The following is a 27,968-nucleotide window of genomic DNA, read 5'->3' as shown; positions in this document are numbered from 1 at the left end:
AGGCCACTGATGCAAATTTGAGTCACAGAAACATTCTCCTTATACACTAGGATCCCTTACATTTATAGTGTTCAGGATATGAACATTAAATTTCAACTGCCCGTACTAGGAAAGTTACTTTGGAGTATATTTTCCAAACTGCATGCGTAACTGTTGCGTGAATAACACTTTGTGTGAAATGTCCTACTGCAGCATCCCTGGGTCTGCAGTGTGTGCCTATGACATGCATGATGTCGCCATTGTTTTTACTGGGAGATTCAAAGAACAGAAGTCTCCAGATTCCACGTGGACACCAGTTCCTGATGAACGAGTGCCTAAGCCTAGGTATGTGCAAATATTTATACGGCTTTCTTGAATTTCTAGAAATGGTGCCATTTGCTCCCCTGATAATGAGCATCTTATAAACTGCACACTAGTTTCTTCCATGCTGGCCACGCAGATACAAACGCCAACACAATAGAAAGGCCGGTGAGGCCGTTTGCCTTCATTCCCTTAACCGAAACCCCAAATTACCTATAGTTGTATTCAAAACAGTGACTCTCTAGTCTTTTCCTTAGACTCTCTATCTGTGGATTACACAATGCAATCCTAGGATGACAGGAATCATCTGGTCCAGCAGCCCCAATGGTCTATAGTTGACGAAATTGAGGCCGAGAGAGGTATAAAGTGAGTTGCTCAAGTTCACATCGCTGGGGAGATGATTTCCATCGCCCCTCCCTGCTTCTCTTCAGTTTTACAGAGACCCATGTCTCTCAGCCTTAAAAAAATGTAAAATATAAATGGTGTTCCCTGGATTTTGTGACTAGACTGGATCAGAACTGATCCCGGACTCTGGGCCAAGGGCAGCAGGTACAATGGGCCATTATTAGAATGTCTCTGGTCTGCCAGGTTCTGGTCTGTTTGGGGCCCAGATGCACTGTTGATTCTCCCCCTCCCCAAAATGTGCCCCAGAAGTGCTTTCATGAGGAACCTATTGTTGAGAGACAATACAGAGACCTTTTGGTCCTGTGGAATATCTATCAAATCCTCACACTAAACCAGTTAACTCATTCCTCCTAACTGGGACAGGATGAAACTCTCTCCCAACCCTGTGCCTGCCCTCTTTATGGGGCACACACTGCGTACCTCCCATCACAGCATTCGAAATCTAGGTTATATAGAAACATCCCTGTGTGTTCGGCTTCCTCCACTTAATTTGTGGAAGGAAACCCAGTGTCTTCTAAACTTTTTTAGTTTCCAACTCTCTCCTCCGACATCCAATCCCCCACACAAAACACCCAGCCCAATTCACTTAATTGAACTAACTTAGATAATATGAAACACTGTACCCACGGGAGAAACCCCTACAGTTCATCCATTTTCATCCCCTGAATTAAATGGCATGTGCATTCTCTGTTATTTATGGAGAGGAGACTAGGTGTAAAAAGCATACCCTGGCAACCTCAGATAGATTCTCTAAGTCATTGCCTGGGATTCTTAGCTACCTTCCAGGTAAGCAGGAAGGGGAGTTAAGCTTGAGGGGTCAGGTTTCAGGGAGTACTTATGTAATATGCTTCCCTGGGTATCGAAAGATGGTGTCACTCAGCCGTCACCAGGACACATACTTCAAGTGACTTTCTACTGGTGGCAGCATGTTTGCTTTCATCCTTCCACGTGCTGGCCTGTCTCTCTTACAGATATCTGGACGCTTTCACTGGCTGGCTGGGTTAGTGCCATGAAAGTGTGTGCCTGGGGCTAGACCCTGCCAGTGTTGACAGGGTCCACTTTTCTCTCCTGCACCAATGGGCAAAGCAGGTGTCTGGACAAGACTGGCGCCGGTGTTTCCCTGATCTGACTTTGCTGAGATGTCCCTTGACTCCTAAAACCATATAATTTCTTTTAGAAATGAATTTTCAGTGTCATTGTTCAGAAATTTTAAAAATGCCTTTTCAGGCAAGAATTTCAGTGTAAATGGCTTTTCATACCTACCCAAATCAAACAAAAACAATAAAAAACAAAACCCAAATGTTCTCTGACCCCCTAGTAATGAGAGATGGTTATACTGAGTCTAGCAGGTACGTAAGGCTGGCAGCTTTTTGAACGCCTTTGTTTTCTACATTTGTGAAAAAGTCAGCCCAATTGTCTCTTTTGGTGGAGCAAATGCCTCCAGAAGTTCTAGCAGTGTTTTAAGACAGACAGAGCAGTCCCGGAGACGTGCAAACCAAACCCTCACTTGTTTCAAGCTCCCTCACTGTTTGTGGGGTGGGTTTGTGCTTCTGGCGGGGAAGCCAAGCTGCTCCCAGCCAAGGCTGAACTGTCCTGGCTCAGGCTTCTCTATGGAGTGAGGAGGTGGCCCTGAGGAAATCTAAGCATATTTTTTGGTGGCATTATGCATTGTTCAGCTTCCTCTGCTCAGCCTACGGTATGTTCTCCCTCATGCAATATGCACAGAGAAGCAGTTCATTCAAAGAGTTTGCCATAAAGCATGATATAAACCCCCTCCCTTTGTTCCTTTTTAGGCCAGGTTGCTGTGCTGGCTCATCCTCCTTAGAAAAATATGCAACCTCCAATGAATTTCCTGACGATACCCTGAATTTCATCAAAACGCACCCACTCATGGACGAGGCTGTGCCCTCCATCATTAACAAGCCATGGTTCCTGAGGACGATGGTCAGGTGGGTGTCAAGCAAACCATGTCCTCACTGGATTCCCCCGTTCCTTCCCATGCTTACGGAACCTATCATCAGTGGATCACAATTTGAAATGCCACAAACATCTTCTGTTATCCTGGGCATTGATTCAGCTCTGAAGTCCCGGGCACATGGGTGGATGCCACCAAACCCCATGACCACATTCCCAGTGAACACAGTTCAGATAGTTTCAGGCTAATTGGACACACGCCAGCAATTAGAGGAAACAAAAATATCTCCTTCTGCGTTAGCCTGTTAATCCCATGTGTGTAAGAGCAGAGGAGCAGTGAAGAGAATTAGTCAATGGATGTAAATACCTATTTGGTTGGACATGGTTGCAAAACATGCTGCAGATGTCATCCGAGCACTGTCCCTAGATTGTTAGCTGTCATACGGAGCATGGACTAACGGAGCATTTGCACAAGTATACCAGCATGAAGGGTTCATACTTCAGCATTTGTTGTCTGGAGTGGTGGCCAACGGAGAAGGGATAGCTGATTAGAAATCTGTGATAGCATTAAATACTCCTCCTTCTCATATTTATTTAGGGCTTATTGCCAAACAGTTCAACAGGCTTTCCCAAGTACCATCCAGTTTTGGCAGTCATCAAACAAAATGTTAATTAACTTTACCACCATTTCTTAAACAGCGACTTTATTGAAAGATATTAAAGTATTGGGTTGGCCAAAAGGTTCATTCGGTTTTTTCCATAAGATGGCTCTAGTAGAACTTAGTTGTCTTTAATTTCATTCAAAGCAATTTTGTTAGACTGTATGTGACAGCTGTCATATCAGTGTGCATTTAAAAAAAGACTTATCAAAATTGGTGAATTTTTGTGTAGCCATTTTAATACTGAAGATGGAAGAAAAAAAGCAACATTTTCAGCATATTATACTTTATTATTTCAAGAAAGGTAAAAACGCAACCGAAATGCCAGAAAAGATTTGTGCAGTGTATAGAGAAGGTGCTGTGACTGATCGAACGTGTCAAAAGTGGTTTGCGAAGTTTCGTGCTGGAGATTTCTCACTGGACGATGCTCCGTGGTCAGGTAGACCAGTTGACGTTGATAGCTATCAGATCGAGACATTAATTGAGAACAGTCAACATTATACCACGCAGGAGATAACCAACATACTCAAAATATCCAAATCAAGCGTTGAAAATCATTTCCACCAGCTTGGTTATGTTAATCGCTTTGATGTTTGGGTTCCACATAAATTAAGCCAAAAAAACCTTGACCATATTTCTGCATGTGATTCTCCACTTAAATGTAATGAAAACGCTCCATTTTTGAAACAAATTGTGACGGGTGATGAAGAGTGGATACTGTACAATAATATGGAACAGAAGAGATCGTGGGGCAAGCGAAATGAACCACCACCAACCACACCAAAGGCCGGTCTTCATCCAAAGAAGGTGATGTTGCGTATATGGTGGGATTGGAAGGGAGTCCTCTATTATGAGCTCCTTCTGGAAAACCAAACAGTTTCAACAAGTACTGCTCCCAATTAGACCAACCGAACGCAGCACCTGATGAAAAGCGTCCAGAATTATATGATGCATTAGATAATGCAAGACCGCATGTTTCTTCAATGACCAGGCAAAAACTGTTATGGTTTGGCCGGGGTTCTGATTCATCTGCCGTATTGACCAGACATTGCACCTTTGGATTTCCATTTATTTAGGTCTTTACAAAATTCTCTTAATGGAAAAATTTCAATTCCCTGGAAGACTGTAAAAGGCACCTGGAACAGTGACATGCTCAAAAAGATTAAAAGTTTTGGAAAGATGGAATTATGAAGTTGCCTGAAAAATGGCAGAAGGTAGTGGAACAAAAGGGTGAATGTGTTGTTCAGTAAAGTTCTTGGTGAAAATGAAAAATGTGTCTTTTATTTTTACTTAAAAACCGAAGGCAGTTTTTGGCCAACCCAATACTATAATGGCTCTTGCCCGTAAGATGGAAACCATGGTATGTAACTTGCAGAAGAGTCCATGTTTTCCGGTTCCTGCCGTGATGCTTAAGGAGAAAAGGGTATCCATGGAGTGTTGAACGGCTATGGGATTTCAGAGAAGGAAGATGCCCAATAGGACTTATCTAGGCAGGCAACAAGACTAATGCCCTTCACCTTTGGCTTTAGATGGATCTTGTTTGGCTTGTATATCCATTTATTTATTAATATTGCCATTAGCACTCTACCTCCCCATCCTTCAGAACTCTCTACCCCTCTGTACACAATCAGAAAGCTTTCCAGTCTGACACTTTGTTGACAAGTCTTGGCACTTCAGAGAAAGAGTATGGAAAAATGGTAGCCACTGCTTTTCTTTTCAGTGTTCAATGAAATGTTAGCTGTGATGGGATAGTGGCTAGTACTTTGCATTGCTAAATATTAAATGAATTCACTTATTATTTCTTCCCCTCTTCACAGCAGACATCAGTCTTTCCTTGTTGTTCATGAAAGGGATAATTGCTGAGTGGTTTCAGATGGTGATGGCTATGTATTTATTATGTAACTTGGCCTCCACACATACATACCTCTTTCCTCCCCTTGGAGCCATACTAATGCTCTACATATGGAAATAAAGGAGCAGAACAGCTTGAGAGCATTATTCATATGCATATATTTTTCTTGAGGTTATTACTAGAAAGCTCTATCCCAATTGTTTGAAGTGGAAAAGGGGACACTTTAATGAAAGACCAACAAAGAGATAAAAAATGTGATCCTGTCATTTTAGATACCGCCTGACCAAAATTGCGGTGGACACCGCTGCTGGGCCATATCAGAATCACACTGTGGTTTTCCTGGGATCAGAGAAAGGAATCATCTTGAAGTTCTTGGCCAGGATAGGAAACAGTGGTTTCCTAAATGACAGCCTTTTCCTGGAGGAGATGAGCGTCTACAACCCTGAAAAGTGCGTAGAATGTTTGGTTCTTTCCTAGTAATTATTTGTTACTTTATTATCTTTTCCATTCAGAGAAATCATGGCAGACTTAGATTTTATGCACTTAGGTGACTTTTAGTATTATTTGTAAAAATCTTTTCATACATTAAAAGCATTATTTTCTCCTTGCTAATAATGTGTGTGTTTATATAAACACATACATTGTGCGTTTATGTGTATGTGTGTGGGTGCACACATAAGGTTCTGTTTCCCGTTCAGTTGGATCAGATTAAGAGATCTAACCTTGTGCGCTGGGAGGTGGGGTGTTAAGGGTGGTGGCAGGAAAAAGAGAACTGACCCAAGAGAGACTCTGAATGATATTATCCTGCCTTATAAAATTAGGTGCAGCTATGATGGAGTAGAAGACAAGAGGATTATGGGCATGCAATTGGACAAAGCAAGCAGCTCTCTGTATGTTGCATTTTCCACTTGTGTGATAAAGGTTCCCCTTGGCCGGTGTGAACGACACGGGAAGTGCAAAAAGTATGTATTTGCCTCACTGATCAATAGAAAGTCCACAGTGCTTAGAAAAGAGTCCTAGGTAGCTCACAGTCATCCTCTTCCTGCAGAACCTGTATCGCTTCCAGAGACCCCTACTGTGGGTGGGTAAAGGAAGGAGGTGCCTGTGCCCATCTGTCACCTGGCAGTAGGTAAGGAGCCCGAGGTGTGGGAGAGTATAAAGTGGCCTAGACGTACAATTAATTGCGCTCACACACACCACCGCCACTCAGCCTTCCGGGCACAAGCCTCATCAATACGACTGCCGGCCGTTCTCCCTCCTTTGCCCATTTCGTAGAACAACCCAACATCACGTGGCAGATTTCCAATTGATTAATCATCCATCCTCACACTAATTAAAAACAGAGAAAAACAACACAGTGGACTTCTAAGTATTCCCTGAAGAGAGGGACAAGACGGTACATGCCTTGATCGTCACAGTGCGAGGACAGCAGAGAAAGGGAGCAAGAGGGTACCAATTAGATTAGTGATGTGGTTTGTCCAGCCATAGCAAAACTGGCTCTTCTAATTGACCACCCAGGGCTGAGAAGAAACTGCGGAGCATTTGTTAAGCAATGCATTTGCACTGCAAGCATAGTGTATACATGCAATAAACCTCTCCCCTGCACTGAAGAACAGTTGACCCTATTACTTGTTAGGGAGTAAATCAATTCTTGGCATTTCTCCAGCAGATCAGCTAGATCAAGCTAGTCTACCATGCACGTGATTTTGATGCTTAGAATCGTTACCCTGACTTTAAATGCCTGGATGGTATTAGCTCAAAGGTTTTATGCTTTTACTTCAGCGGATGTGAAATCCAAAAGAACATTTGGAAAAATATTCGACGCATGTCCTTGACAGGTTATGGCAATTCAAGGAAGGTGCCAGATGGCAGCACAGTTCTTTCTTAGCCATTTCTTCAACTTCCTCTGATCTAAAGGGCGAAAAGAATCGTCCTCACATCACTCTGAGCCCCCTCTCCCATTTGAGAATAGCTAGTCAAACAGACAGGAGGCCATATCTGATGACCACCGCCTGCATAATTTGAGGGAAAGTATTTCCATATACAGAGCTAATGGTAACTATCAAGTCTGACCTGGAAATTTGACTAATGCAAAGGGTTGACTCACCATTTATTATTAGATCAGCTTTGTGAGTAGCAATATTGACCTACCACAGTGTTAAAGCTTTGTATCTTTTCACGGGAACCTTGAAGTGAAGGAGAAAGGATCACAATGCACAGTGAGGGAAGCTGAGAAATGACCTATCTCCTTTTTTTAGTCAAGGTGTGACCAAAAGTAGTAAGACTGGTTTTTAAGAATCATTTTAAAGTCAACATGAGAACATTTCATTGTTCAAAACATGTGGAACTCTCTTTGGAAAGTGGCCTTCAGGGCCTGGTGCATATTGGCTTTCATTACCACTAGAAATCTTTATCCTTTGAGGATGAATTTGATTTTTAATACAACATAAAAACACTGGAAAACAAACATGGTGCATTATTAGGTCAAGGTTTGACTTTCCAAAAAGTTTTCCTATATGGCTCATAAGTAAACTCTGAAGGCAGTTACAAAACAGGAGTTTCAGTTATGGTGTAGAAAGAAGCGCAAAGTTCCCCCCAAAAAGGACAAGACTCCTTTGGAGTATTCCAGTGCGCTTATTTAAAAATCAAAATAGATATTATTAGGATTGATCTTATTCATGGTGTAATAGTTTATACAGCCCAAAGGTGACCTTAAAAGAAGAGTGAGCTTGTAGAGGAGCATGAGGGCAATACTCCTGAGGACTGGGCCTGGGGCAGGAGTGAACGCAACACCTGAGTGGTCTCAGCAAGATGCACCGCCATGTCCGTCCTCTCAGGGGCCCACATATCCACTGACCATTTGAACACTTTGTTATACAAAGCTACTTCTAAGCAAAGAAACGGATAAAGGTCTAGGAAGGCAAGAGTTGGGGCAAAAGAGAGGAAAATACTTTTTTTTTAATTTAGAGACTTCTGTATCACTTATGTAAGGAGTGTGTGTTAACATGTAAACTTCTCAGATATTTAAGAAATGCTCAGGGCGTCAGAGGCAAAGAGTGATATAGGTAATCCACAAACTAATTAACTCCCTGCATAACACCTGAATTAACTGTCTAAAACATGGCTTCTCGTGGGAGATTCACGAAGGACTCATTTCTGTAAGCTTTGGAGATAAACTTCCGAGCTGTTACCTACTTTTTTTGCACCTGTCACTCAATTTATCAAACTGTGTTAGTTGCTTTAGTGAAACTTAAGATGCATCCTGCAATAGACTCATATCATTGAATTTGCGTCTATCTTTCTTCTCTTCCCTCCTTTTTTTTGAAGACTGACTTTTGAACAGGACATAGAGCGTGGCAATACAGATGGCCTGGGAGACTGTCACAGTAAGTAGAGCTTTTTATCCATTTGGAGATTTATTCTATAAAAAAGATGCTTTTATAGACTGGGCTAGAAACATGACCCCACATGTGACACTGAGTACAGCTGCCTCTAAAACATGCATAAATAACAGAAATCACCTTCTAAATATCAAAGAAAACAGTGTGTTTTGAAGCCTCTGTTGCCAATGCTGTTGCCATAAATGCTGGCACCTATTTCATTATCATAATGCTGTGGACCAAATTCACTCTAGAGGATGTCTGCTACAGCAGAGCAGTAAGTTACATCAGCATTTCCATTTAAAACCAGTTTTGCTGTTTTTAAAGATATGTTATTGCCATAATTTTCAGCCAAATAATAAAAAGACTGATCATTGTACTCTAGCTTTTTAATTGAATGGGACTATTTTATTTCTCCTGAACATATCAATTAACAAAATTAATTATTTTTTGAATTAGATTTATGTTTATTACCATTTGCAGTAGAAAAAAATTTCAGAAAGAACCCACTACGTACAAGGTGACTCAAAATAACCTTTTTATAAGAACTGACCTACTATACTAATCTCAGAGTTCATTTCAAAAGTTATTACATGCTAACATTTTAGTTAGGACTTTTTATAAAGGATCCTGGTCAAAGGTCTGCCCAGTTGTCCAGTGATCTGATTAATATCAACATTCTCCTGAAAATGCTTTATTAATGCTAATTTAGAGAATAATGCCATACTCTTGGAAAACATTTAGTTTGCCATTTTTATATGTTGTATGTGATAAATTTCAAGAAGCCTGCATTCAGAATGGCACCAAAAATAGCTCCGAAGGGAATGAAACTATATTACTTCTGATATGTGATTTGATAATGAAAATCATGGATATAGCTCTAAATCTTTGAGCCATGAGTCCTGAAATTACAGATTCTAAGGTGCCATTTAATACCTTATCTTTTCTAGAAAACAGACATAATCAAATAAATAGGGCCACAGACAGCCTCATCTCCAGATTCTTGGCCATATTTTTTTTTTGGTTTGCAAATATATACCGGAAAAAGCTTCTTCTTATGTCTTCACACACAAAATCTGAATTAAGAAATCAGCATAGGAGACAGTGTCATCACCAAAAGATCTGCTATGTGTGTGCAATGAAACAATTTGATGTTTGATTTGGTGGCTCTTGATCATGTTGGTGCCTTATGGCCCCATTTTTAGGGAAACGGGTTTCGGTTGGTATGTAGGTCTGAGTGAACTTAATTAGCTGATTTTAGTGAATAATTTTCTCCGTATTTTTATGATTCGATGATATAGGCATCTAGAAAAATAGGGGTGTCAATTTGGATTGAATAGGTAAATATATGAAAAAGGTGAAAGTGCTACCGGCTCTCTAGAGCATCCACTACCCCAGCAGGCTCACACCACGCCTGGGTCCTCAGGCTGAGCGGGGGGCAGACCCTCAGGCCCCAGGCCAGTGATTTACTCTTCGGTCTCAGTGGTCAAGCCTCTGTGTTTTCGTGTGCTCCGTAACTCGACCCCCACTCCTGCTGAGGCACGTAGGGTGCCTGCTCCAGGCAGGAGGTAATGCCTTTCCTAGTGGCTTCTCTGCTCCTGAGCGCCCACTGGAGCATGACCTACTTCTGTTAGACATATCTAGTCACACACAGGCATTCAAAGGATTTAGATATTTGGTGCACAATGACTCTTTAACAGGAGTTTTAGGGGAAATGAGGAAACCATAAAGAGCCAGTGTCAGAGGCTGAGTAGCAGGCTGAGTGAACAAGTGACGTGACACACAGCGGGGGCACGCGCGTGCACACACACACACACACACACACACACGTATGTTGCCTATGTGTGTGATTTTTATTTTTGTTAATTTCCTAAGACCCCCTGCTGAGTTCAGAACATTGTGATACTGGACAGTTCCTCACAGCATGGTTGGGAGGATGAAATGAGAGAGAATGTAAAGAAAAAGTGCTTTGTAAGTGTGGTCCAGATGTCACTCACTTTATCCACATACACATCCCTCTGTATGGAGTAGGGCTTGCGTATAATCGCAGTTACCATTCCTTCCACTAACTTGCTTTTTCTCTGCCTCTTGGCAGCAAAGGCATGACTTTGAGGAAGCTCACTTGGGAAAGAGATAGTATAAGGATATGAAATCGGACCAAATATGAAGCATCTTCTATTACAAGCAGAAAGTAAAAAGCACTTACTTAGTATTGGGGATCGTATGTTAGCACAGCTCTGTACCAGCTCACTCCCACTTACTACGGAAGTCACACTGACCAGAGTGCTAAATGCTAAGTAACTTACTCCCCCCTTCTGTCTTTCAGATTCCTTCGTGGCACTGAATGGTAAGGAAGATATTACTCATAATTTAACAGCAATGGAAATATATTTGAGAAATCCTGTTTCACTAAACCTCTTGAGTATTTTCGAATTTTACGTTTCTTTTTAAATTAATTTTTAAATTCTCATTATTTTTTATAGACATTTCAACTCCTCTACCAGATCATGAAATGTCTTACAACACAGTATATGGTCAGTTTATGGGTTATTTTTTTTTTTATTCTTCGAGCCATTCATCCTGTGGTAGTTTATAATCTTCATTCCTAAACATCATGGACCAGATTCTTTGCTACTTCAGGGCCCCAATTCACTAAAATTATTCATAGATTTCATGATGCTTCAAAAATTACTCTACATATCTGAGACAACTGACATGTGAGAATGAGTCCTACATTTTTAATCCACAGAACATGAAATATGCCAACCTTAGGGAATTTGGTGAATGCATTTAATGAGTTCTTGAGGGAGAAGAAATTGCTTTTGGACATAAGTACACCCAAGATAAAAGAACAGTGCTTATAACTCATAGGCCATAGCTCCTTAACTGATAGATAGTATCATTCCCCAAAATGCTGACTTTCAGAACAATACCCTCTGCAGGGAAATCTATACAGAGTGCAGATACTAAGTTCTTATTAGGCAAAACTTTCCAATACAGCCATCGAAATTTAATCACACGAAGAGTATGAATATTTAGACCTATCTTCAGTGAAACATCTTTAAATGTATACAAGGAAGAGTGACGCAGTGGAAATGATGTGCAAACAGGATTTACCCCATTGTTCCTGCTCTGAAATATACAGACACTATACTAAACAAAGCCATTAAGTCCATAAACAGAGTATTCTGAGCTCTTTATAAGAAAAGTTAAACTGTAGTTGAAATGTTCCAGTTCCATTTCTCAAAGCCTCCCCAAATGTTTATTAAGGTAAACTATTCATGCGTTTTTTAAAGATAATGAACAACATATATGTAATGGGAAATTTAAGCTTCTGCATTATAATGGGGACTACAAGCTTCATTGATACACAATTTATAACTTTTATGTTTAAGACACGTAACAATAACAGCTCTAGGTCAGTCTTTAAATGTAGAGGTAGGTAATAGAGGAAGGGGACAAAATAAAGAAAAGAAAAAAAGAGGGAAGAAAAGCAAGCAAGGTGGATTCAGGATTCAAAGAAATAGTTCAAGATGGCTACAAATACATCTAATAGCTCTGTGGAAACTCTCACTCCTGTGTCTAATTAGCATAAATAAAAAGCCTCTTTGAAAGTCCTAAAGACTATCTTATAAACTGGGGCTGTGCAGATAGGGAAAACAATGCCCGGCTTCTCCTGTCGTGGTGAAGTGAGGCAGCATGGAGTAGATGAGCCCACTGGATTCATCCACCTTTACCATTCTCTCATCTATGATTCAAGCCAGAATATCAAACACCAACAGCTGGAAGAAACATTTCTCAGGAGGCAAGTGTCATCTAGCTTAGCTTGCCCTTCACAAAGAGAACCCACTTCGCATCTGCACTTCTCCAATATCATACTTTGCAATCATTTCCTATAACTGAATAATCTTTATCAGATACTGAGAAATTCAGGTCTGGAATCTAATTGAACCAGTAACCCCAGCATTCATCAATAGTACTAAGGCCGATTTTAACTCCCAGGCAATTTCTCATATAGATAGAATAATTAAACCATGGGATGCTCTTTATGAACAAAAAGCACTCTTCAATTTATGGATTTCTCTTACTGCTTTTACAAAAGGAAAGGAACTTATTAATTCCTCCATGTTAACACTTTAAAGAACAATGCCCATTCGCTCGGTCAGTGGTTTCTGTGATGAAACTAAAGAAGAGTTGGAATTTTCCTTTCAACTAATGATCCTGTCCATTTCAGGCTCAATCTCTCCGGTGTGAAGGGGTTAGAGGATTAATTGACCATCAACATGAGGGCTGGTCCAGACAGTACTTGCAAAAACAGAGGAGACTTTCTTTTCACAAACTACTGCAAGAGATGCTTATTTTGGAGCTAATAAACCTAGAAGAGATTTAACTCATTCATTTGCAGACATTAGTTTAGTGCTTACTATGTGCCAGGCACTGGATTAGGTGCTATATTTGAACCATCAAAGGAAAAAGCAAATTGCTGTTTTTATGAGCATGGATGTAGACTAGGAAGCCAACCCCAAAGTCCAAAATCCACCCACTGTGTCTAGCTGTGTCCTTTGCATGTTCCCATAAAAAGTTCAGTAGCTGAGTACAGACTCATAGGGTGACCCGCAGAACCAGAACTGCCTAACTCTGAAAAAGGGATCGTTCAATAAGCCATGCAAACTCTCTGTGTGGCAAAAGCTCTGTGCAACACCACTTACATATACAAGAACCCTTTTTTAGTGAATTGGACCCTGATTATCTTCCTTCTCTCATCCTCTCTTGTATTGATTTAGTGTCTCTCCTGTGTCTAATTGGGTACAATCATTGTTAATAGGTTAGAGTAGTTTGAAGGATCTCTAACCTCTAGAATTACAAAGACTTGTAGATATAGAGAAACAATATGATGCATATTAAAGTTAACTTTTTAAATCTATCTATTTCTTTGTATATTATAAGAATAATACATCATAAGCTCCATTGATTAAAATATGACTTTTCATACTGGATTAACAAGTCAACATTATAGGTTCCAAATTGTTGACACGTAATACCATATCCACAAACGATTGCCTATTTTTGTAGCATTATTTTGGTTACGGTCTCTTAGGGAATGCACAAAAACAATATAGCCTGTAGAATCAGATTCTAAGAAGGAATATAAGTGATTTCCTTTTAACAGTTGGAGAGGTAATAATACACCTCTTTGATTTCAAACTGAGGATGGCTGCTTAATGGCGCTTTTACATGGTAGTTCTAAAATTCTTGAGAATCAGGCATTGCTTTCTCTGACAGTTTGCTTCACCCGTGACACACGGTGCCTGTCCTCAAGCATAAGTTTAAAAGATTACAAACCTCATGCTGTTCTATTTTTTTTCCATTTGAGTACATCAGATGCATGGTTTCTCTAGATTTACATGTAGAAGATGGAGATGTGGTGGGTATTAGACTAACACTTTAGCAATAGGCAGGAGCTGATTTCTCACATTTCCGTGAAACATTTTCCTACCTAACTACCATCTGGTCCACATTAATTTCCTCTCATAGCCATAGCTTTCCATTACCAATGAGTTTTCCATATATTTGTAGCATATGGTCCAGGAAATCTTTCCACAGAGAATGTGTCCCTTAGGCATGTATTTCCCCTAGATTACCGTATTAAGAAATGTTCTCCCTAAACCATACTTATGGCATCACCATAAAATTGCCCCTTGAACACAGTTAAATTGAAAGTGCTCAAAATGCATATCAATTCAGGTAAAAGAAATTCTTGCTACTTGGAGGAGAGGCTTCTTTTTTTCCTTCCCCCCTTTCTGACTCCCTGAAGCTATTTCTAATTGTTTGCTTAGGCTGGGTGCTGAAGTCTCTTAGGTTGACTGTATATTGCATGAGAGCATTGCTGAATTCAAGAGTAGAAAATAGAGGCTATATTTTAGACCTCAATATAAGCATAAAGGAAGTAAAAGAAAGTCTGTATTTCCAATTCCAGGTTAATAATTTTCCTACCCTTGTTCTCTTACCAGTATTGGGAGATGAGATGTGAAACCCAGAAATATAAAAACAAAAAGTCTAGATGCAAGAATTCTTTAGTTTTAAATGAACAGGTTTTTAGCAGTTGGATAAGAACTAGACTATTTGCAACAAAGCGGATGTTTGAAGCTGTTTAAGAGCCAAACAAGCTCTACACAGAAAGGGGCCTCTTAAATGTTACCAAAGCTTTGTGGTAACACTTTAAGTGTGGAGCTTCCATGGAAATCCTATAGCTTAGATAAGCCACTTGGCTTGCTTGCTTTTCCCCACTTTATTCATACACACACACACGTGTATGCGTGTGTGTGTATACATAGTATGTAATTTATAGTATTAAAGTCTCCTAGGAATCCAACTTCCAATAATAATTGTAAAAAAGAAGAATGCAGTGCATTCATTATAACCTTTCTTTCTGGTGGCTAGTATCATATTTACCACATATGCGGTGATCACAGCCCACGGCTGGAGCCACTTGTGAATCTGTCCTACTTTCTACCAAAGGCACCAATTACACATTCACAGTAGTTTCCCTGATGTCTTTTTAAAAATTGTTCAAGAGGTTGCTATAGGTAAGATGCTTTAATAAGCCAAAGACTCTACTTGAAAATCACAGAGAGGTTATTTTTTATTTCCACCAGAGAGAACAGGTAGTGGGGCTTCTTTAAATCATTGTGACAGCTTAGATCAAAGCACCAGATATGATCTGCATTTAACCTTGTGCAATGATGGGAGGGAAAGCTTAGAAATGTGTTCACAGGAAACATTCAGTTTCTGCCATAACTCCCGACCTGGCCATTCTTCCTCTGGCGTTATCCTCTGGTAGGCCACTCTGGACCTCAAAAAGCTTTCCCTTTCTAATCTGAATTGTATCAGTCAGTGTGGCCTCAAAAACCACCTCTCACTAGTATGAGTCATGAAACCATGAAACTAACTTGGTTGGAATAAGACACAAAAGGCACAGCCGTAACAACATGGAGCACTTGAGGCTTCTGTTCCAGGAAGGAGGGGGTGGGAGCAGATCCCTTTAGAAAGCAGTCACTTCCCCCACAAAGAGGAATGCCTGTGAGGCTGAGTTGCAGCTGAAAACTAGACACATCCTCCATGGGAAAGGCTCAGGGCAGCTGAGTTGTTTGTGACGGGGCAGAGGCTCACCCACTACCATAAACCTGCCCCATCAGTCACAAATGCTGTCCCCAGAGTGGACACATTCGACCTTAGTGCTGCTATGAGAATATACCAAAGAAGGACTCTGATACTTCTTGAGCACTTACTATGTGTCAGATACTGTTAGGAACTTTCAACATGATGTCACTTTATCCTTCCAACACTGGGAGGTAAACGACATCATCTCCACTTCGTGCACAGGGAAAACCAACCGAGGCCCAGAGAGCTTAAGTGATTCCCTCAGGCTCATCCAGCAAGCAGCCGAGACAAGATCTGGCCCTTCATCCTCTAACTACAAGTTCAAGGGGTCTTCTGCTGAATCCTACCCACCAGTCTTGTTATTTCTAGGACAATCTCCTTTGAGTCTTTTACAGCCAGCGTGGGTGCCCAACCTCCTGGCCTCTGAGCAAAGGGAAAGCGGGTGTCTCCGGTGATGTTCTCCCTAACTGTATTTGTGATGAAAACAGGGCACTCCAGTTCCCTCCTGCCCAGCACCACCACGTCCAATTCGGCGGCTCAAGAGGGCTATGAGTCTAGGGGAGGAATGCTGGACTGGAAAGAGTCACCTGACAGCACAGACTCTTTGGGGGCAGTGTCTTCCCATAATCACCAAGACAAGAAGGGTAAGGCCTTGGAAGTACCTCTTCCTCTGGGGGGAGAGGGAGGGAAAAGCGGGGAGGACTATGGAACTGCTTCCAGCTGAATCACAGCAGCATGTAAGGAACGAACCTCCAACACACTACGATTGAAAGCGTCTCAGAAAAGGCCGCAACCCAATCCTCTATGCTAGGCTTGATCCACAATGATGCCCTGACCAAGGAGAAACCACACAAAACAAATAACACATCCTCTAAGCTTCCTCCACCCAAGAGAGGCATGGCTTGGCCCAAAGCAGACACTGGCTCCTGAGATCCCTTTCCACTCCTCTTAGCTCATTCAGTGATTTTTGGATCCTCTCTTCCCCCCATAATGGGATGGAATGTGGTGCAGCCTTCGGCAAGTACACGTAATCAAAGTAAAAGCCCGTTTAATCAGTGAATGGAGAAATAGCAGAGGGAAGTCTTTTCTGGCTGGTAGCATCCCTCACTCTCGCATGGTGCTGAATTCGAATAGAGCTGAGGTCCTGAGACGCACTTAATTGCCCTCAGAGGATAACAGCTAAAACAAAAATATGTTATTTAATCAAACAGAATTGCTATGCATTTAAAATGGAAAGGAAGCTGCACTAAATGAAAGGGACTCTACTGTGAACTGTCCTACATTCTCCCTGGCTTGCTTTGCTCAACTAGAGACAGGAAATGTCATCTCTTTTCTCGCCATTTGCTGCTTCTGGTAACACATCCTACTTTAGTTGCAGCTGCAACCAAAGAGGCCTTTACTTGTCCAAAAAACAGTCTTGTAAATCAGAGACTGAAAAGCTCGGTTATGTTGCGAGCTGTTTCCCCCCATTCAGCCTTGTTTACTTCTATATGTTTTCAAGAGTTTCATCCAAGCAGGGATTTGAGTCTCAAGGGCAGAGCAGCCACAGGGACCCTTGGAAGACAGTCTCTATCATGTCTTCCCCCAGGGTTTTCTGTATACGTATTTACATCTTTACTTTTAGAGAACGTTTGCTAGGCAGACTCACACGCTAAATTTTCATCTTTTTTTTTTGTTGTTGGCGGCTCATCTCCTGAGAATGTCGTACCTTCTGCTGCTACATGCCAAGCCCAAAATGGGAAGATGTAGCCCTTTTAACTTGTTCTTTTTTTTTTCCTTTTTAAGTCTTTACTGAATTTGTTACAATATTGCTTCTGTTTTAGTTTTCTGGCCGCAAGGCATGTGGGATCTTAGCTCCCCGACCAGGGATCAAACCCGCATGCCCTGCATCGGAAGGTGAAGTCTTAACCACTGGACCGCCAGGGAAGTCCCTTAACTTGTTCTTTAATATATCCCCTTAATCGATTTTATTATTCTTCCATAACTTCTTATTGTTAATATGTCCTGCCCCAATCTTTTTTTTTTTTTTAAGTGGCTTTTGTCTCAGTAGCCTCTAAATTGGAGGGATCCCTGCTCTTAACCATCACAAGAAAGCACCAGGCCAATTTGTGATGGGGCAGGACTATCACAGCAGGCCACCAGCCCCAGCATGTGCCATTATTTGTTCTGTGTGGCTCCCGACCGCAGATGTGTTAGTCTTGGCCGAGTTCTCAAGAACAGACAACACAGTAAAAATCACTTTGTATTTGCCCACTGCAACTTTCTGAAAAACCAAACAGCCTTTCCAGTAAAGCATTAAATATGTCAACCAAATATCTGGCTGTTGGTTACAGTCATTTCCTCTTCACTTCACTGAGACGGAGGGCGTGAATTTTCTCCAATCGTTAACTCTCCCGAGGGATGGAGGTTATCAAAGAGTCCAATTAACACTTTGACAGATCATTTTAAAATTCGGCATTGTTCATTCTCTTGGGCCTTATTATGAATATTGACAAAGCTGGAAGCAGTCTACAAATTGTCAAACAATGGTGGCAGAGGTGATTGCATGGTGTTCAACATGATCACTGCTCTCGTGCTATTAACTCCTTGCCTTGCCCTGTCAAATTTGAGCTTCATTTTTGACAGCTGATGACGTGTGTATTTGATAGGGCAATGACAATGAGTTGTTATGCAGAAACTTTAAAAATAAAAAAGTAATGTAGCTTAATGTTCCTTTTGTCATGATTTTTTATGATTTTTAATTTCCATTTTGCTCTGAAGTGTTCTTCTGTTTAATGTTCATGATTTATTTTGAACTTTTGTTTTGTTTTGCCAAGCACTGTGTGGTATGACTTGGTGATGGCGTTACTCCGTTGGAAAAGTCTTGTTTCTTTTCTGACTCATGATTACGTCCTTTAACTTGACCCAATCTGTGATCCCCTCGCTTCTTTCCATTCCCTGACGTGGGTGCCTTAGTGATGTCACATCCGGGTGCGCAGCACCTCCTGGGATGCAAGAGTTTAATGGGGTTTCTGCGGGCCTCTGGTGGGTGCTCTTTTCACTGGGCCGATTGTCTTATGGGAATGTGACATTTGTGTGCCCCAGCTTTAGGAGCTAAATATACTCTGGAACTGTTTCTAAAATACCGCACATTTCCCCGCTACGCAGAAAATGTGTCTGCTGACCAGCTAGCTGAGGAGGAGTCAAGTGTCCCATGCCCTTTCCATTTTGGCTGCTGAAAAAAGACCAGTGAGCAAACGAGCCCAGAGCTCTGCTCTGCAGAAATGTTGAGCACCACTGGGTTGATCCCACTACTGGTCCCACCTCATCCTCCAAACAGTCCTGCATTTCCAGAGTATGTTTGCTTGTCTTTTTCTTTCTTTTCCTTGCTGTGTCTTTCGTCTTGATTTAATCCTGTGCGTCCCTCACGTTCTGTCAAAGCACTGTTCCTCACCTTGCAATCTAACCCCCTTCTGCTACCATTGTTTTTAGCCTCCCCCTTTCAAAATAATAGACCCAAGCCCTCTGCCCCTCTGTGGAACGTTCCAAGGCTCTTTCCTTCTACACTGGGGGTAGCATTCCGATGCTGTACGTATATATATACTAACAAAGCGTGAGAAGAGAGCTACAAAGCACACAGAAGTATTATCACAGAAAATGAAGTAATTTTCTCGCTCAGTAACTGGCCTTGTCCTTCATTACCCTACTGGCCTTGTCTAATATCTCTTGTCCTTGCTGCTTTTCTTTAAAATTGCCTGATATCTTTCAAGCCCTAGATTCATTAGTAAAAACACAGCCAACTGCCCTGTTTTATCTCTGGCTCCCTAGATGTCTGGAGCCTCTACAGCCAGCCCTTTAATCACCAAGTTGATAAATTAGAAGCAGCCCTGGCTACTTCTTTCTTGGTTTTGCCACATTTAAAAATATATATTATTTATTCATCCTATAACTATTGAGGTAGTAATGAGTAGTTACAAAGGGGCTCTAATTACATATGAATAAGAAAGAAAATCCAGTTTATTTTTAGATCTGGCTTGTCTCCCCTCACCCCCCTTCCCACAGCAAAAGAAATAAGAGCTTTCTTTTCTAGGTTAAGCAATACTGAGAATTAATAGCCACTCTTGTGCCTCTTGTTTCTGACCAAAAGTAATAATCCTCCAAAACCTGATTTCCAAGAAGACTGCAAGATAGGTGAGGAAATTAGCCAGGGACAGATCTGCCAAGAGAGCTGTGTAGCATAAGTGTCTAATGTAATTGTGGACCACTGCCACAAAGACACAAGAATAACTCAGATTACAAGAAAATCCCCTACTTCAGAGTTTATTTTCTAAAGTTCTTGTGAGCTCTCGAAAAACTGATGAAATAGTCGATATATACAAAAATGTTCCCATTTGATTGGAAATGCCAGAGCTTATATATACGCTTATATATTTTGGGAAATCTTTAAAACAAGATATTATCACATTATTATATTTAGTCAAGAAGATGTCATTACAGACAAGGAAAAGATGTAGAAACAGAATTTAAATTAGAGATCAAATGAATAATTTAAACTAAAATGTACAGCAAATGCTGAATATATTTTAATCAATGTACAAGCTATTCTGTAAGCAATTTTTAGTTTGGGAAATAACATTCCAGTAAGATTCAGAAGGTCTGTGAAGAATGATGCGTATACTGGCCACACTGCGTAGCAATCCTGAATGGAACTGTATAAATCATAGAGTTTATCAACAATCCTCTTTACAGTCAATTATTGATTCCTCAAAGCCATCATAGCCTCCAAGTAGGACATGTCACATCTGACGTGAGATGATTTAGATGGCTCAGAGACACCATGGCCTTCAGGAATACTGAATCATGCGGTGGAAAGTTAATGCCCCTTTCATTTCTCTTTCCGTCTTCTTGGTTATGTCAAGGCAAAAGTCCTAGTTTGGTGCTTTAACAACTCCAGAAGCTTGCTACTATCCTTTTGAGAAGAAAGAACAGGCTTTAGATTGGGGGCTTTGCCATGCAGCTGGAGCTAGCTGGAACAAACATTGTTTTGCTTTCAGTTAATTTTATTTCTATGGTTACCTTCTATCTATGAAAAGTGACACTTTTTTTCCATTTATGATAATGATATGAAGTTTCCACTTGAAACGCACCTTAAAGGTAATTTAAATTAAATATTAAGTAACTACTAATGCAGGAAGTATAGGGATACAGAGGTGTAAAAAGTAAATAACATGGTAAGTGAGGCTCATTGATTTCACCAGAACTGTAGCATTGGTAGCTGGTGAGTAAAGTGTGGGTAACTCTGGCCTGGAGCAATTTAAAAAGTCCAGTGATGATTAAACTAGACCAAAACTGTGCTTCTGGCATTTGGAAGAACGAGGCTGAATACTGGCCCTACCTTCTGGCTGGGCTCTGAGCACTGCAGTTATACGACCTAGTGCTCTTCTGATTTCTCTTCCAACTACTGAGCTTTGTGATTAGGGATGAGAAGTTTGGTCAAGTAGGAACTGAGAGTAAAATGGATTTAGACTAAAAACAGATTAGTCATTCTAGGCTTGTTAAGCACCTGGCGAGATGATTCTCCAGACCAGCAGTGAGCATCCAAGTGTAGACTGCAGCTCGTTATTTCCCAAATTGTGGCCCAGGGAAAGTTTACCTCCAGCACTTCTACTTCCCGCCTACTTTTCTGAGATCTGTAAGGACTCTTGGGCTACAGCATGTTCCCCCGACTTGGCAGTAACCTACACTTGACCCTTCTTTCCCTTTTCTCTCTTTCAAACTTTACCTATTCTGAGTCCCAAACCCTCAGAGCCAGGCTTTCTTCATGAACAGGCTAGGAAATCCCATTTTAAGAGAGTATATTTGGTAACAGAGCCTGGCCCAATAGCTTCTGAGTTTTAACAATCTGCAATGCTTAAAATCTAATGGATGAAGGATTTTAAAGCATCTCAGTTCTCCCAGTGGGGAAAGTGATTTCTTGGTTCCTATCAAGTCATATGCAGGTGATCTGATTTACAGAGAAAATTATTGCTGATGACAGTAATAAAGGGAGAAAAATAAGATTCTCTTCTTTCCCTGACTCCTAAACTTGGACTGCATTTTCTCTGCCGTTTCTTCAGTAACATTACATAACAAAAATGTTTTCTGAGGCGTCTTCAAGCAAAATTTATTACTGGCTCTACAGCACAGTATTGGATGCCAATAAGGAGTTAGAGGCTAAACTAGAGATAGACATAGTTCCTGTCCAAGAAATATCAAACTGCGAGACAGATGAAGCACACAAAGACACAAAAATGCACCAAAAAGCCTTTACGACCACTACTGTCTTTGTGAACAAGGCAAAACGGTGCACGGCAGCCTTTAGAAAAAGATATTAGACAACCGAAGACAACCTGGCTGAACACATCAAGGACATAGCACTTGGAAACGGCTTCTCTGTCCCCTTCAGTACCAATATTATAGCAGTCATATATCACTTGACAAGGAGGATGAGGGAAGTGAGGTACATCTGGTACAGGACTCATATTTAAAAGTTTTGTGGAAATGCTGGCAAACTCAGGCTCTTTTTGAACATCCTGAGCTTTATTTAAAAAAAAAAAAAAAACTTAACTCCATGGTAATTTGCATAGCTTTTATTAGTAAAACCTATAGTATCACAGCCATTTTTAAATGTGATGGCAGAACAGGACCGTCTTGGAAGAGAACTCAGAGAAAGGGGTTGAGAGGGGTTCTATTTGATGGGGAAGGGGCTGCTAGCGGGGGGGACAAAGGGCTCCAACTTCCACCTAACAATCGACGACTAACTCAACCAGGTAGGAACATGCAGCGTCAGGGCCAGGGAACACTAAGAGATGGGGGACTGATTGCTGTTGTTCCAACAACGCTTCTGAATTAGAGTTTCCCTATTTCTGGTTTTGAGGGTTAAAGGAAAGGTATCTTTCAAAGTTCATAAGAAAGTTGGCATCTAAGTTGCTGTTGTTGCTGATAAAGATACAATTCTTGAAATTTAGTCCATTAGTATATTTTTAAATTTGTAAATTGTGCTAAACCTGCCCCGTAAAGGCTTACTATCATTTTTGTATGCTCTGTTAAGCTATTTTAATCTCCAAAAGTTTAGAGTGAGTCTGAAGAATATTTATGGGGAACCAGTAGAAGCCCATTATTTGGAGGTAGAAGAGTAGGGTTGCTACATAAAATACAGAGTGCTCAGTTAAATGTGAATTTCAGATAAACCATGAATAATTTTTTAGTATAAGTATGCCCCACCTACTGCACGGGACATACTTATACTAAAACATTATTATTTATCTGAAGTTGAAATTTAACCAGGAATTCTCTATATTTATTTGCTACCTGGCAATCCTATTGAAGAGGTTGCTGATAACTTCTTCAGTGAGTATATAAGATCTAATCTCTAGCCTACATTTGCCCTTCAACTCTTAGAAAATCTAGAATAACCCATATAAGAGGAATTAAAGTAAAAATTTCATTCTGTGAAAAATATTATCATTGTATTTAATTCCAGAGAAATATCACTAAAAGTTGTATATGCGTTTGAAATATGTTAGAGTAATTTTAAAAATTATCACTGAAAGCAAGCTTCCAAATGCCACTTTTCAGGGAAAAAGGCTTAGAAATCAAACTGTTCCTAAACAAGGGTATGATTAAAACTACTGTTTCTTTCTAATTTTAATTTAACCTCAGGTTTTTATCAACAGTTATGTAAACTATATGGGGTTATTTTTCTTCTTCAATTATATGGCTGCCTTTGTTTGTTTGTTTTCATTTCTCATTTCCACGACTTTGAAGGATATGAACTGGAATCAGAGCACTAGAAAATAATAGTTAATTTAATAGTTAATTTAATTTAAGAGAAAATGTAATAATGGTAACAATAACCCTAGACTCAAAGAAAGGCAAAATGGCAACGTTTGTTCACTTCTTTCTTCGTTCATTCAACAGACGTTCAGCAAACATGCGCTACATATAAGGCTTCTGCTGAATGCTACAGTACCCACTGATCTGATCCAGCATAAGCCCTGCACTCAAGGAGCTTGCAGTTTAGCAGGGGGTACACACAGGTGACATCCTGGTTAGCAGTGGGGCAGAGTGAAATCTGAGAGTAAGAGAAGCATGTAAAAGGGCCAGAAAGGGAATTGAGATTAAAAGTCATGCTAAGGGGTTTTGGCTTTACCTGTAAGCAGTGGGTGATAGGAAGGAAGATGGGTGGCAGGGAAGGAAATGCAGAGGTCAAGAGATCGACAGATGACAGATATATAATAAATTGATTATTCAGTCATATTAGGTGGTTAATTGCACATACACAATAAGCTTGGGAGATGGAATCTTGCATCAATTTTGGATCTGAAGTGTGTTTCCACACATCACTGGCATTTTCTGTAGATGATCCTTGCCAAGCTAAGAGCTCTATCCTAGGTAAGGCCCCAAGCAAGCTCAGCTCCAGACTCGGCCTCCTCTATCACTTTAGTTAAAACACTGGGGTGCAGGGCACATGGCAGACTTTTCATCCAGAACAGATTTTGAAATTGGTGGGGAGACTGAGAAAGAAATGGTAATATAATCCAGGGTGCCACCATTTATTTTACTAAATTAATATTTCTTTATCACCTGCCGGAAAAGGAATCTATCTGTAGTCTCTGGCTTTTCTTTGAGGCACCCAGGAAAATGATAGATTGTGAGGTCAGGTGCTGGGCTCTCTACTGGAAGACATGGAAGTTTCCCTGTGAGTGTGTGGTGGGGAGGATGCCCACGTGGTCGGCCGTAATTGTTTTTTCAGCAACGCGGGCAGAGATGTAGATTTGATCTAATTAATTTTGCATCCTCTTGACAACTTGCTGAATTTATCGAAGGTCTTGATGAGATTATTGCGGAAAGGGTAGAAGGAAAAAAAGTTAAATGTCAGCCATGTAGAAAGCTGTTTCATCTCCCTGCCTGCCTGAATCTGAACACCAATATTTGAATTTTCTTTTCTAGAGATACCAATTAAACCTTTTTCTCTTCACCTAACATCATTTTCTCAAAAAAAAATGAAGAACTTAAATTATGATTCTAGAGACTTTCATTTTTTCTTTTAAAATCAGCAACTTAAACCTTGGGGTATTAAAAAAATCAATTCACCTTCTAAAAGTGCTACTTACTTTCATCTGTAGCCACTTTTTCAAGCCACATCACCCTTGACATGAATTCATTTTGCTCCCACCCTTTTCCTTCAGTCTTTTTTTTTTTTCCATTCCCTCCTATCTTTTGCACAAAAACACATACAAATGACAAAGTTTTCTGACAGCTTAATGGAACTTTCAAGGACTACAGGGACTAGGTTAGGCATGATCGTATTAACTGAACATCTGGTGTAGTTAAAAATGTGCTCTTTAATTGGTTCAACTGCACTGTGTTCATCTAAAATTTGTTTTGTCCTAACAATAAAATTGTGAAGAGTCGACGTATATTTTGGAGCATGAGTAATAATGGGAAAATAATATTAGCTTTGTCTCAAAACTGTCTTTCTGATAGGCTCGTTTCTTGGAGTTTAAAAAAAAAAAAATGCTTGTAACACACAAGTTTTACTTTGCAAACCTTGCTGCTCCACCAACAAAGTAGTCTAGCAAGGGCAAAAGAGTGGAAACCGGGAAATTTCTTGAGGACAGCCTCTCTTTTCTTGACATTATACATGAGAATGGCCTTAAAAGCTGCAAGAGTTGCTCAGAATACATAATTCATGCCACTGCCATGGAGAGAAAGAGGACAGAAGAGCTGTGTCCACTCGCTGGTCCCAGGGAGACACAGGCTGTGCAAGTAATAAACAGGTGAAGTCCTGCAAAGCACGTGCACTGCACTGCGGGCCTGAGCAGACCTGCAAGAATGCTATCAGAGGTCAGTCTCCCAGCACTTCAGTGGTAGAAAGGCCCTGGAGTCAACTAGTGAAACGCAGTTGGATAAATTCACGTATACTGGGTATAGAGTACACAGCTCTTAATCGGTGTCAGAAAGCTAATTATGGGCCGTATGAAGGTTTGTCATCCTTAATTAGTATTTCTTAAGCTCTTGTAAGTCTACAATTGGGCGTTATCTTTGTAAAGAGATTCCTTTTTAACGGGATAACAGGAATTTCCCACTGCGATTATTTTTAAAATTTGTATTTTTTAAAAGATGTACTCTTTTTCAAATATGTATCTGCACTTAGATTTCTTCGCTAAAGGCAGGCGCAGCCAGTATGAACTGTACAGAAATAATGGAAGTTCAGTACAGTCACCACTGACAATGCTTTGTTAGAAGGGAAAATGATGTCAAGAAATTTATAAGGCAGCAAACTGCGTTATGCCTAACCTTTTGGACATATTAGAGCTTGCTGTTTCCAGTCCTACAGCCTCTTATTATTCTTAAATAATAGATAACACTGGACACAATCATCTGACATTTGTTAAGGTAATAAATACACCGTAAGTGATGATGGGTCTTGCACTCCATGATTTAAAAGCACACAGCAGAAATTTAATGAAACTTAAAATGTCTTATGTAATTCTATGGATTTGCACATTCAGTTCAACTCAGCAGATGTGTAAGCACAGAGCTCCGCTGAGGGCACTTTTGTACCAGGCATTTTTATTACTGCAAAGCAGGACCTTAATTTGGGGAATGAAACATGAGCTCAGGTTCCTTCTTCCATCCAGAAAAGAAAGGAAAAGAATCTTCCTGAGTTTCTTATTCTCTTGTCCAATCATGGAGAGGTAAGGGAAAAGATCCCCTGAATCATTATCAGATGTTGCTTGATGGCTGTGCATTGCTTGAGTGGAGTTGATTTCAAGGTGACATGTGATGCAAGCTTTAAAGGAGGTTGCTGTATTCAATAGTGAGTTCCTACCAAGCTTCTGCTGCTTCTGTCCCTGGGACCCCGTCCTGACTGGGCTCTCTAGTACCAACCACTACCTGATGGCTCCTGCGACAGAGACGGGGAGCATCAGCAATTCCCCTGTCTTTATGCTGAGGCAAATAAAGAGACCATGTGCATTCTTCCAGCAGCTTTTGGCTCTAGCATATTGGGTTGATTCTGTTACAGAAGTAGTGGTACAACATTTTAGGCCATATGTCAAGCTTTTGTCAGGTACCAAGGGAAAGTGTTAGGGATGTGTTTGTCTCTCCAATAAAACCTTATCAATTTTGTATTCTTTGTCAGAATACAGCAACTGCAAGAAAATGTCATACACGAGACCCACTAAAGAGTCATACTTTAGTGAACATCAAGGAAGACTATTTATTCATTTTTTTACAAATAATTTTGAAAGTCTGGCTATACACTGCCTCAGTGGTGTCTGGGGTTGGACTTTAAAGCATAACACCTTGATGCTGTTTTCTGGAATATTATTCATATCATTTAGGGCAGTGCCTCTCAAGCTTTAGTGAACATACAAATCATCTGGAGGCCATATTAAAACATAGATTTCTGAACCCAATCTCCAGAGATTCAGATTCAGGTCCGAGTAGGACCCAAGGATCTGTATTTCTAACAAGTTCCTGGTGATGCGGATGCTGAGTAATACTGATTTAGGACACCTTCCAAGTTGTATGGGTTATCTTATTTAAGGTCACTTTCCAAGATTTTGTTGTATTTTTAAATCCTTATTTCTCCATTCTTGGCTAATACACTTGAACCCAACCAAAGTGTTCCATCAAAATGGCCTATCTGGGACCATGCAGAAGGCAGGTAACTTGTCAGAAATTCTAGAAACACTCCCCTTACATTATTAATTGAGCATTAACATGTGTTCTGCACAATGCCCAAGATCATACAGCTAGTTACTTATAGATCCAAGACTTAAACCCAGGTCTTTACGACCTCAAGATTTACGTTCTTAACCAGTAATACCCAGCCCCATCTATAACCCAGATCCCAAGAACTATATTTCCAGCAAGTTTAAGTTTTAGGAGTATTGAAACAAACCTATTTCCTCGTATTTGTTTTATCTTCACTTGGCAGAGGAAAAAAAAAAAAATCAAAGCACTGCAAATAATCCAAAGAATCAACTGAATTTCACAATTTTATAAGGAGATCCACTTCCCTATTTTGTAGCTTTGATGCCTCTTAAGAGAGCAAAGGAAGATGGGACCAGGAAGCTGGAAAACAGAAATGCTTTGTCTGGTTTCAAAAACTATTTAGATGTTGGGTTTCTAGCCTTATTAGAAAGAAAACATCAAAAGGAAGGAAGATAAACCATGCAAATTCTGCTTAAAACTTTGCCCATCTGAAATAGTCATTACCTTTACAAAGACAGTGACAGTCCTAACACATGGAACCACAGATCAACA

At 40.5% G+C, this 27,968-nt stretch overlaps 1 protein-coding gene and 1 long non-coding RNA gene across 5 annotated transcripts in view; both read left to right on the top strand.

Annotated features, from left to right (window-relative positions):
- Nucleotides 1-27,968, top strand: part of LOC309622584 — a 1,043,817-nt gene that overhangs the window by 734,800 nt on the left and 281,049 nt on the right. The gene's annotated exons all lie outside the window — the stretch shown is intronic.
- SEMA6A (semaphorin 6A) overlaps nucleotides 1-27,968 on the top strand; it is a 128,500-nt gene that overhangs the window by 88,982 nt on the left and 11,550 nt on the right. Inside the window, exons 11-19 of one of the 4 annotated variants that reach the window (XM_082375638.1) lie at nucleotides 193-324; nucleotides 2,499-2,654; nucleotides 5,403-5,579; nucleotides 5,952-6,092; nucleotides 6,179-6,259; nucleotides 8,458-8,516; nucleotides 10,837-10,857; nucleotides 10,994-11,044; nucleotides 16,160-16,315. In XM_082375638.1, the coding sequence (XP_082231764.1) occupies nucleotides 193-324; nucleotides 2,499-2,654; nucleotides 5,403-5,579; nucleotides 5,952-6,092; nucleotides 6,179-6,259; nucleotides 8,458-8,516; nucleotides 10,837-10,857; nucleotides 10,994-11,044; nucleotides 16,160-16,315 (974 nt within the window). The remainder of the gene's footprint in view (nucleotides 1-192; nucleotides 325-2,498; nucleotides 2,655-5,402; nucleotides 5,580-5,951; nucleotides 6,093-6,178; nucleotides 6,260-8,457; nucleotides 8,517-10,836; nucleotides 10,858-10,993; nucleotides 11,045-16,159; nucleotides 16,316-27,968) is intronic. The other 3 variants (XM_082375639.1, XM_082375640.1, XM_082375641.1) reach the window with 3 other exon arrangements.

This window comes from Balaenoptera borealis, assembly GCF_965194805.1.
Source record: "Balaenoptera borealis genome assembly, chromosome: 2".
Taxonomy (NCBI): domain Eukaryota; kingdom Metazoa; phylum Chordata; class Mammalia; order Artiodactyla; family Balaenopteridae; genus Balaenoptera; species Balaenoptera borealis.
The sequence above is the reverse complement of the archived record's forward strand: the minus strand, read 5'-3'. Positions and strand labels throughout refer to the sequence as shown.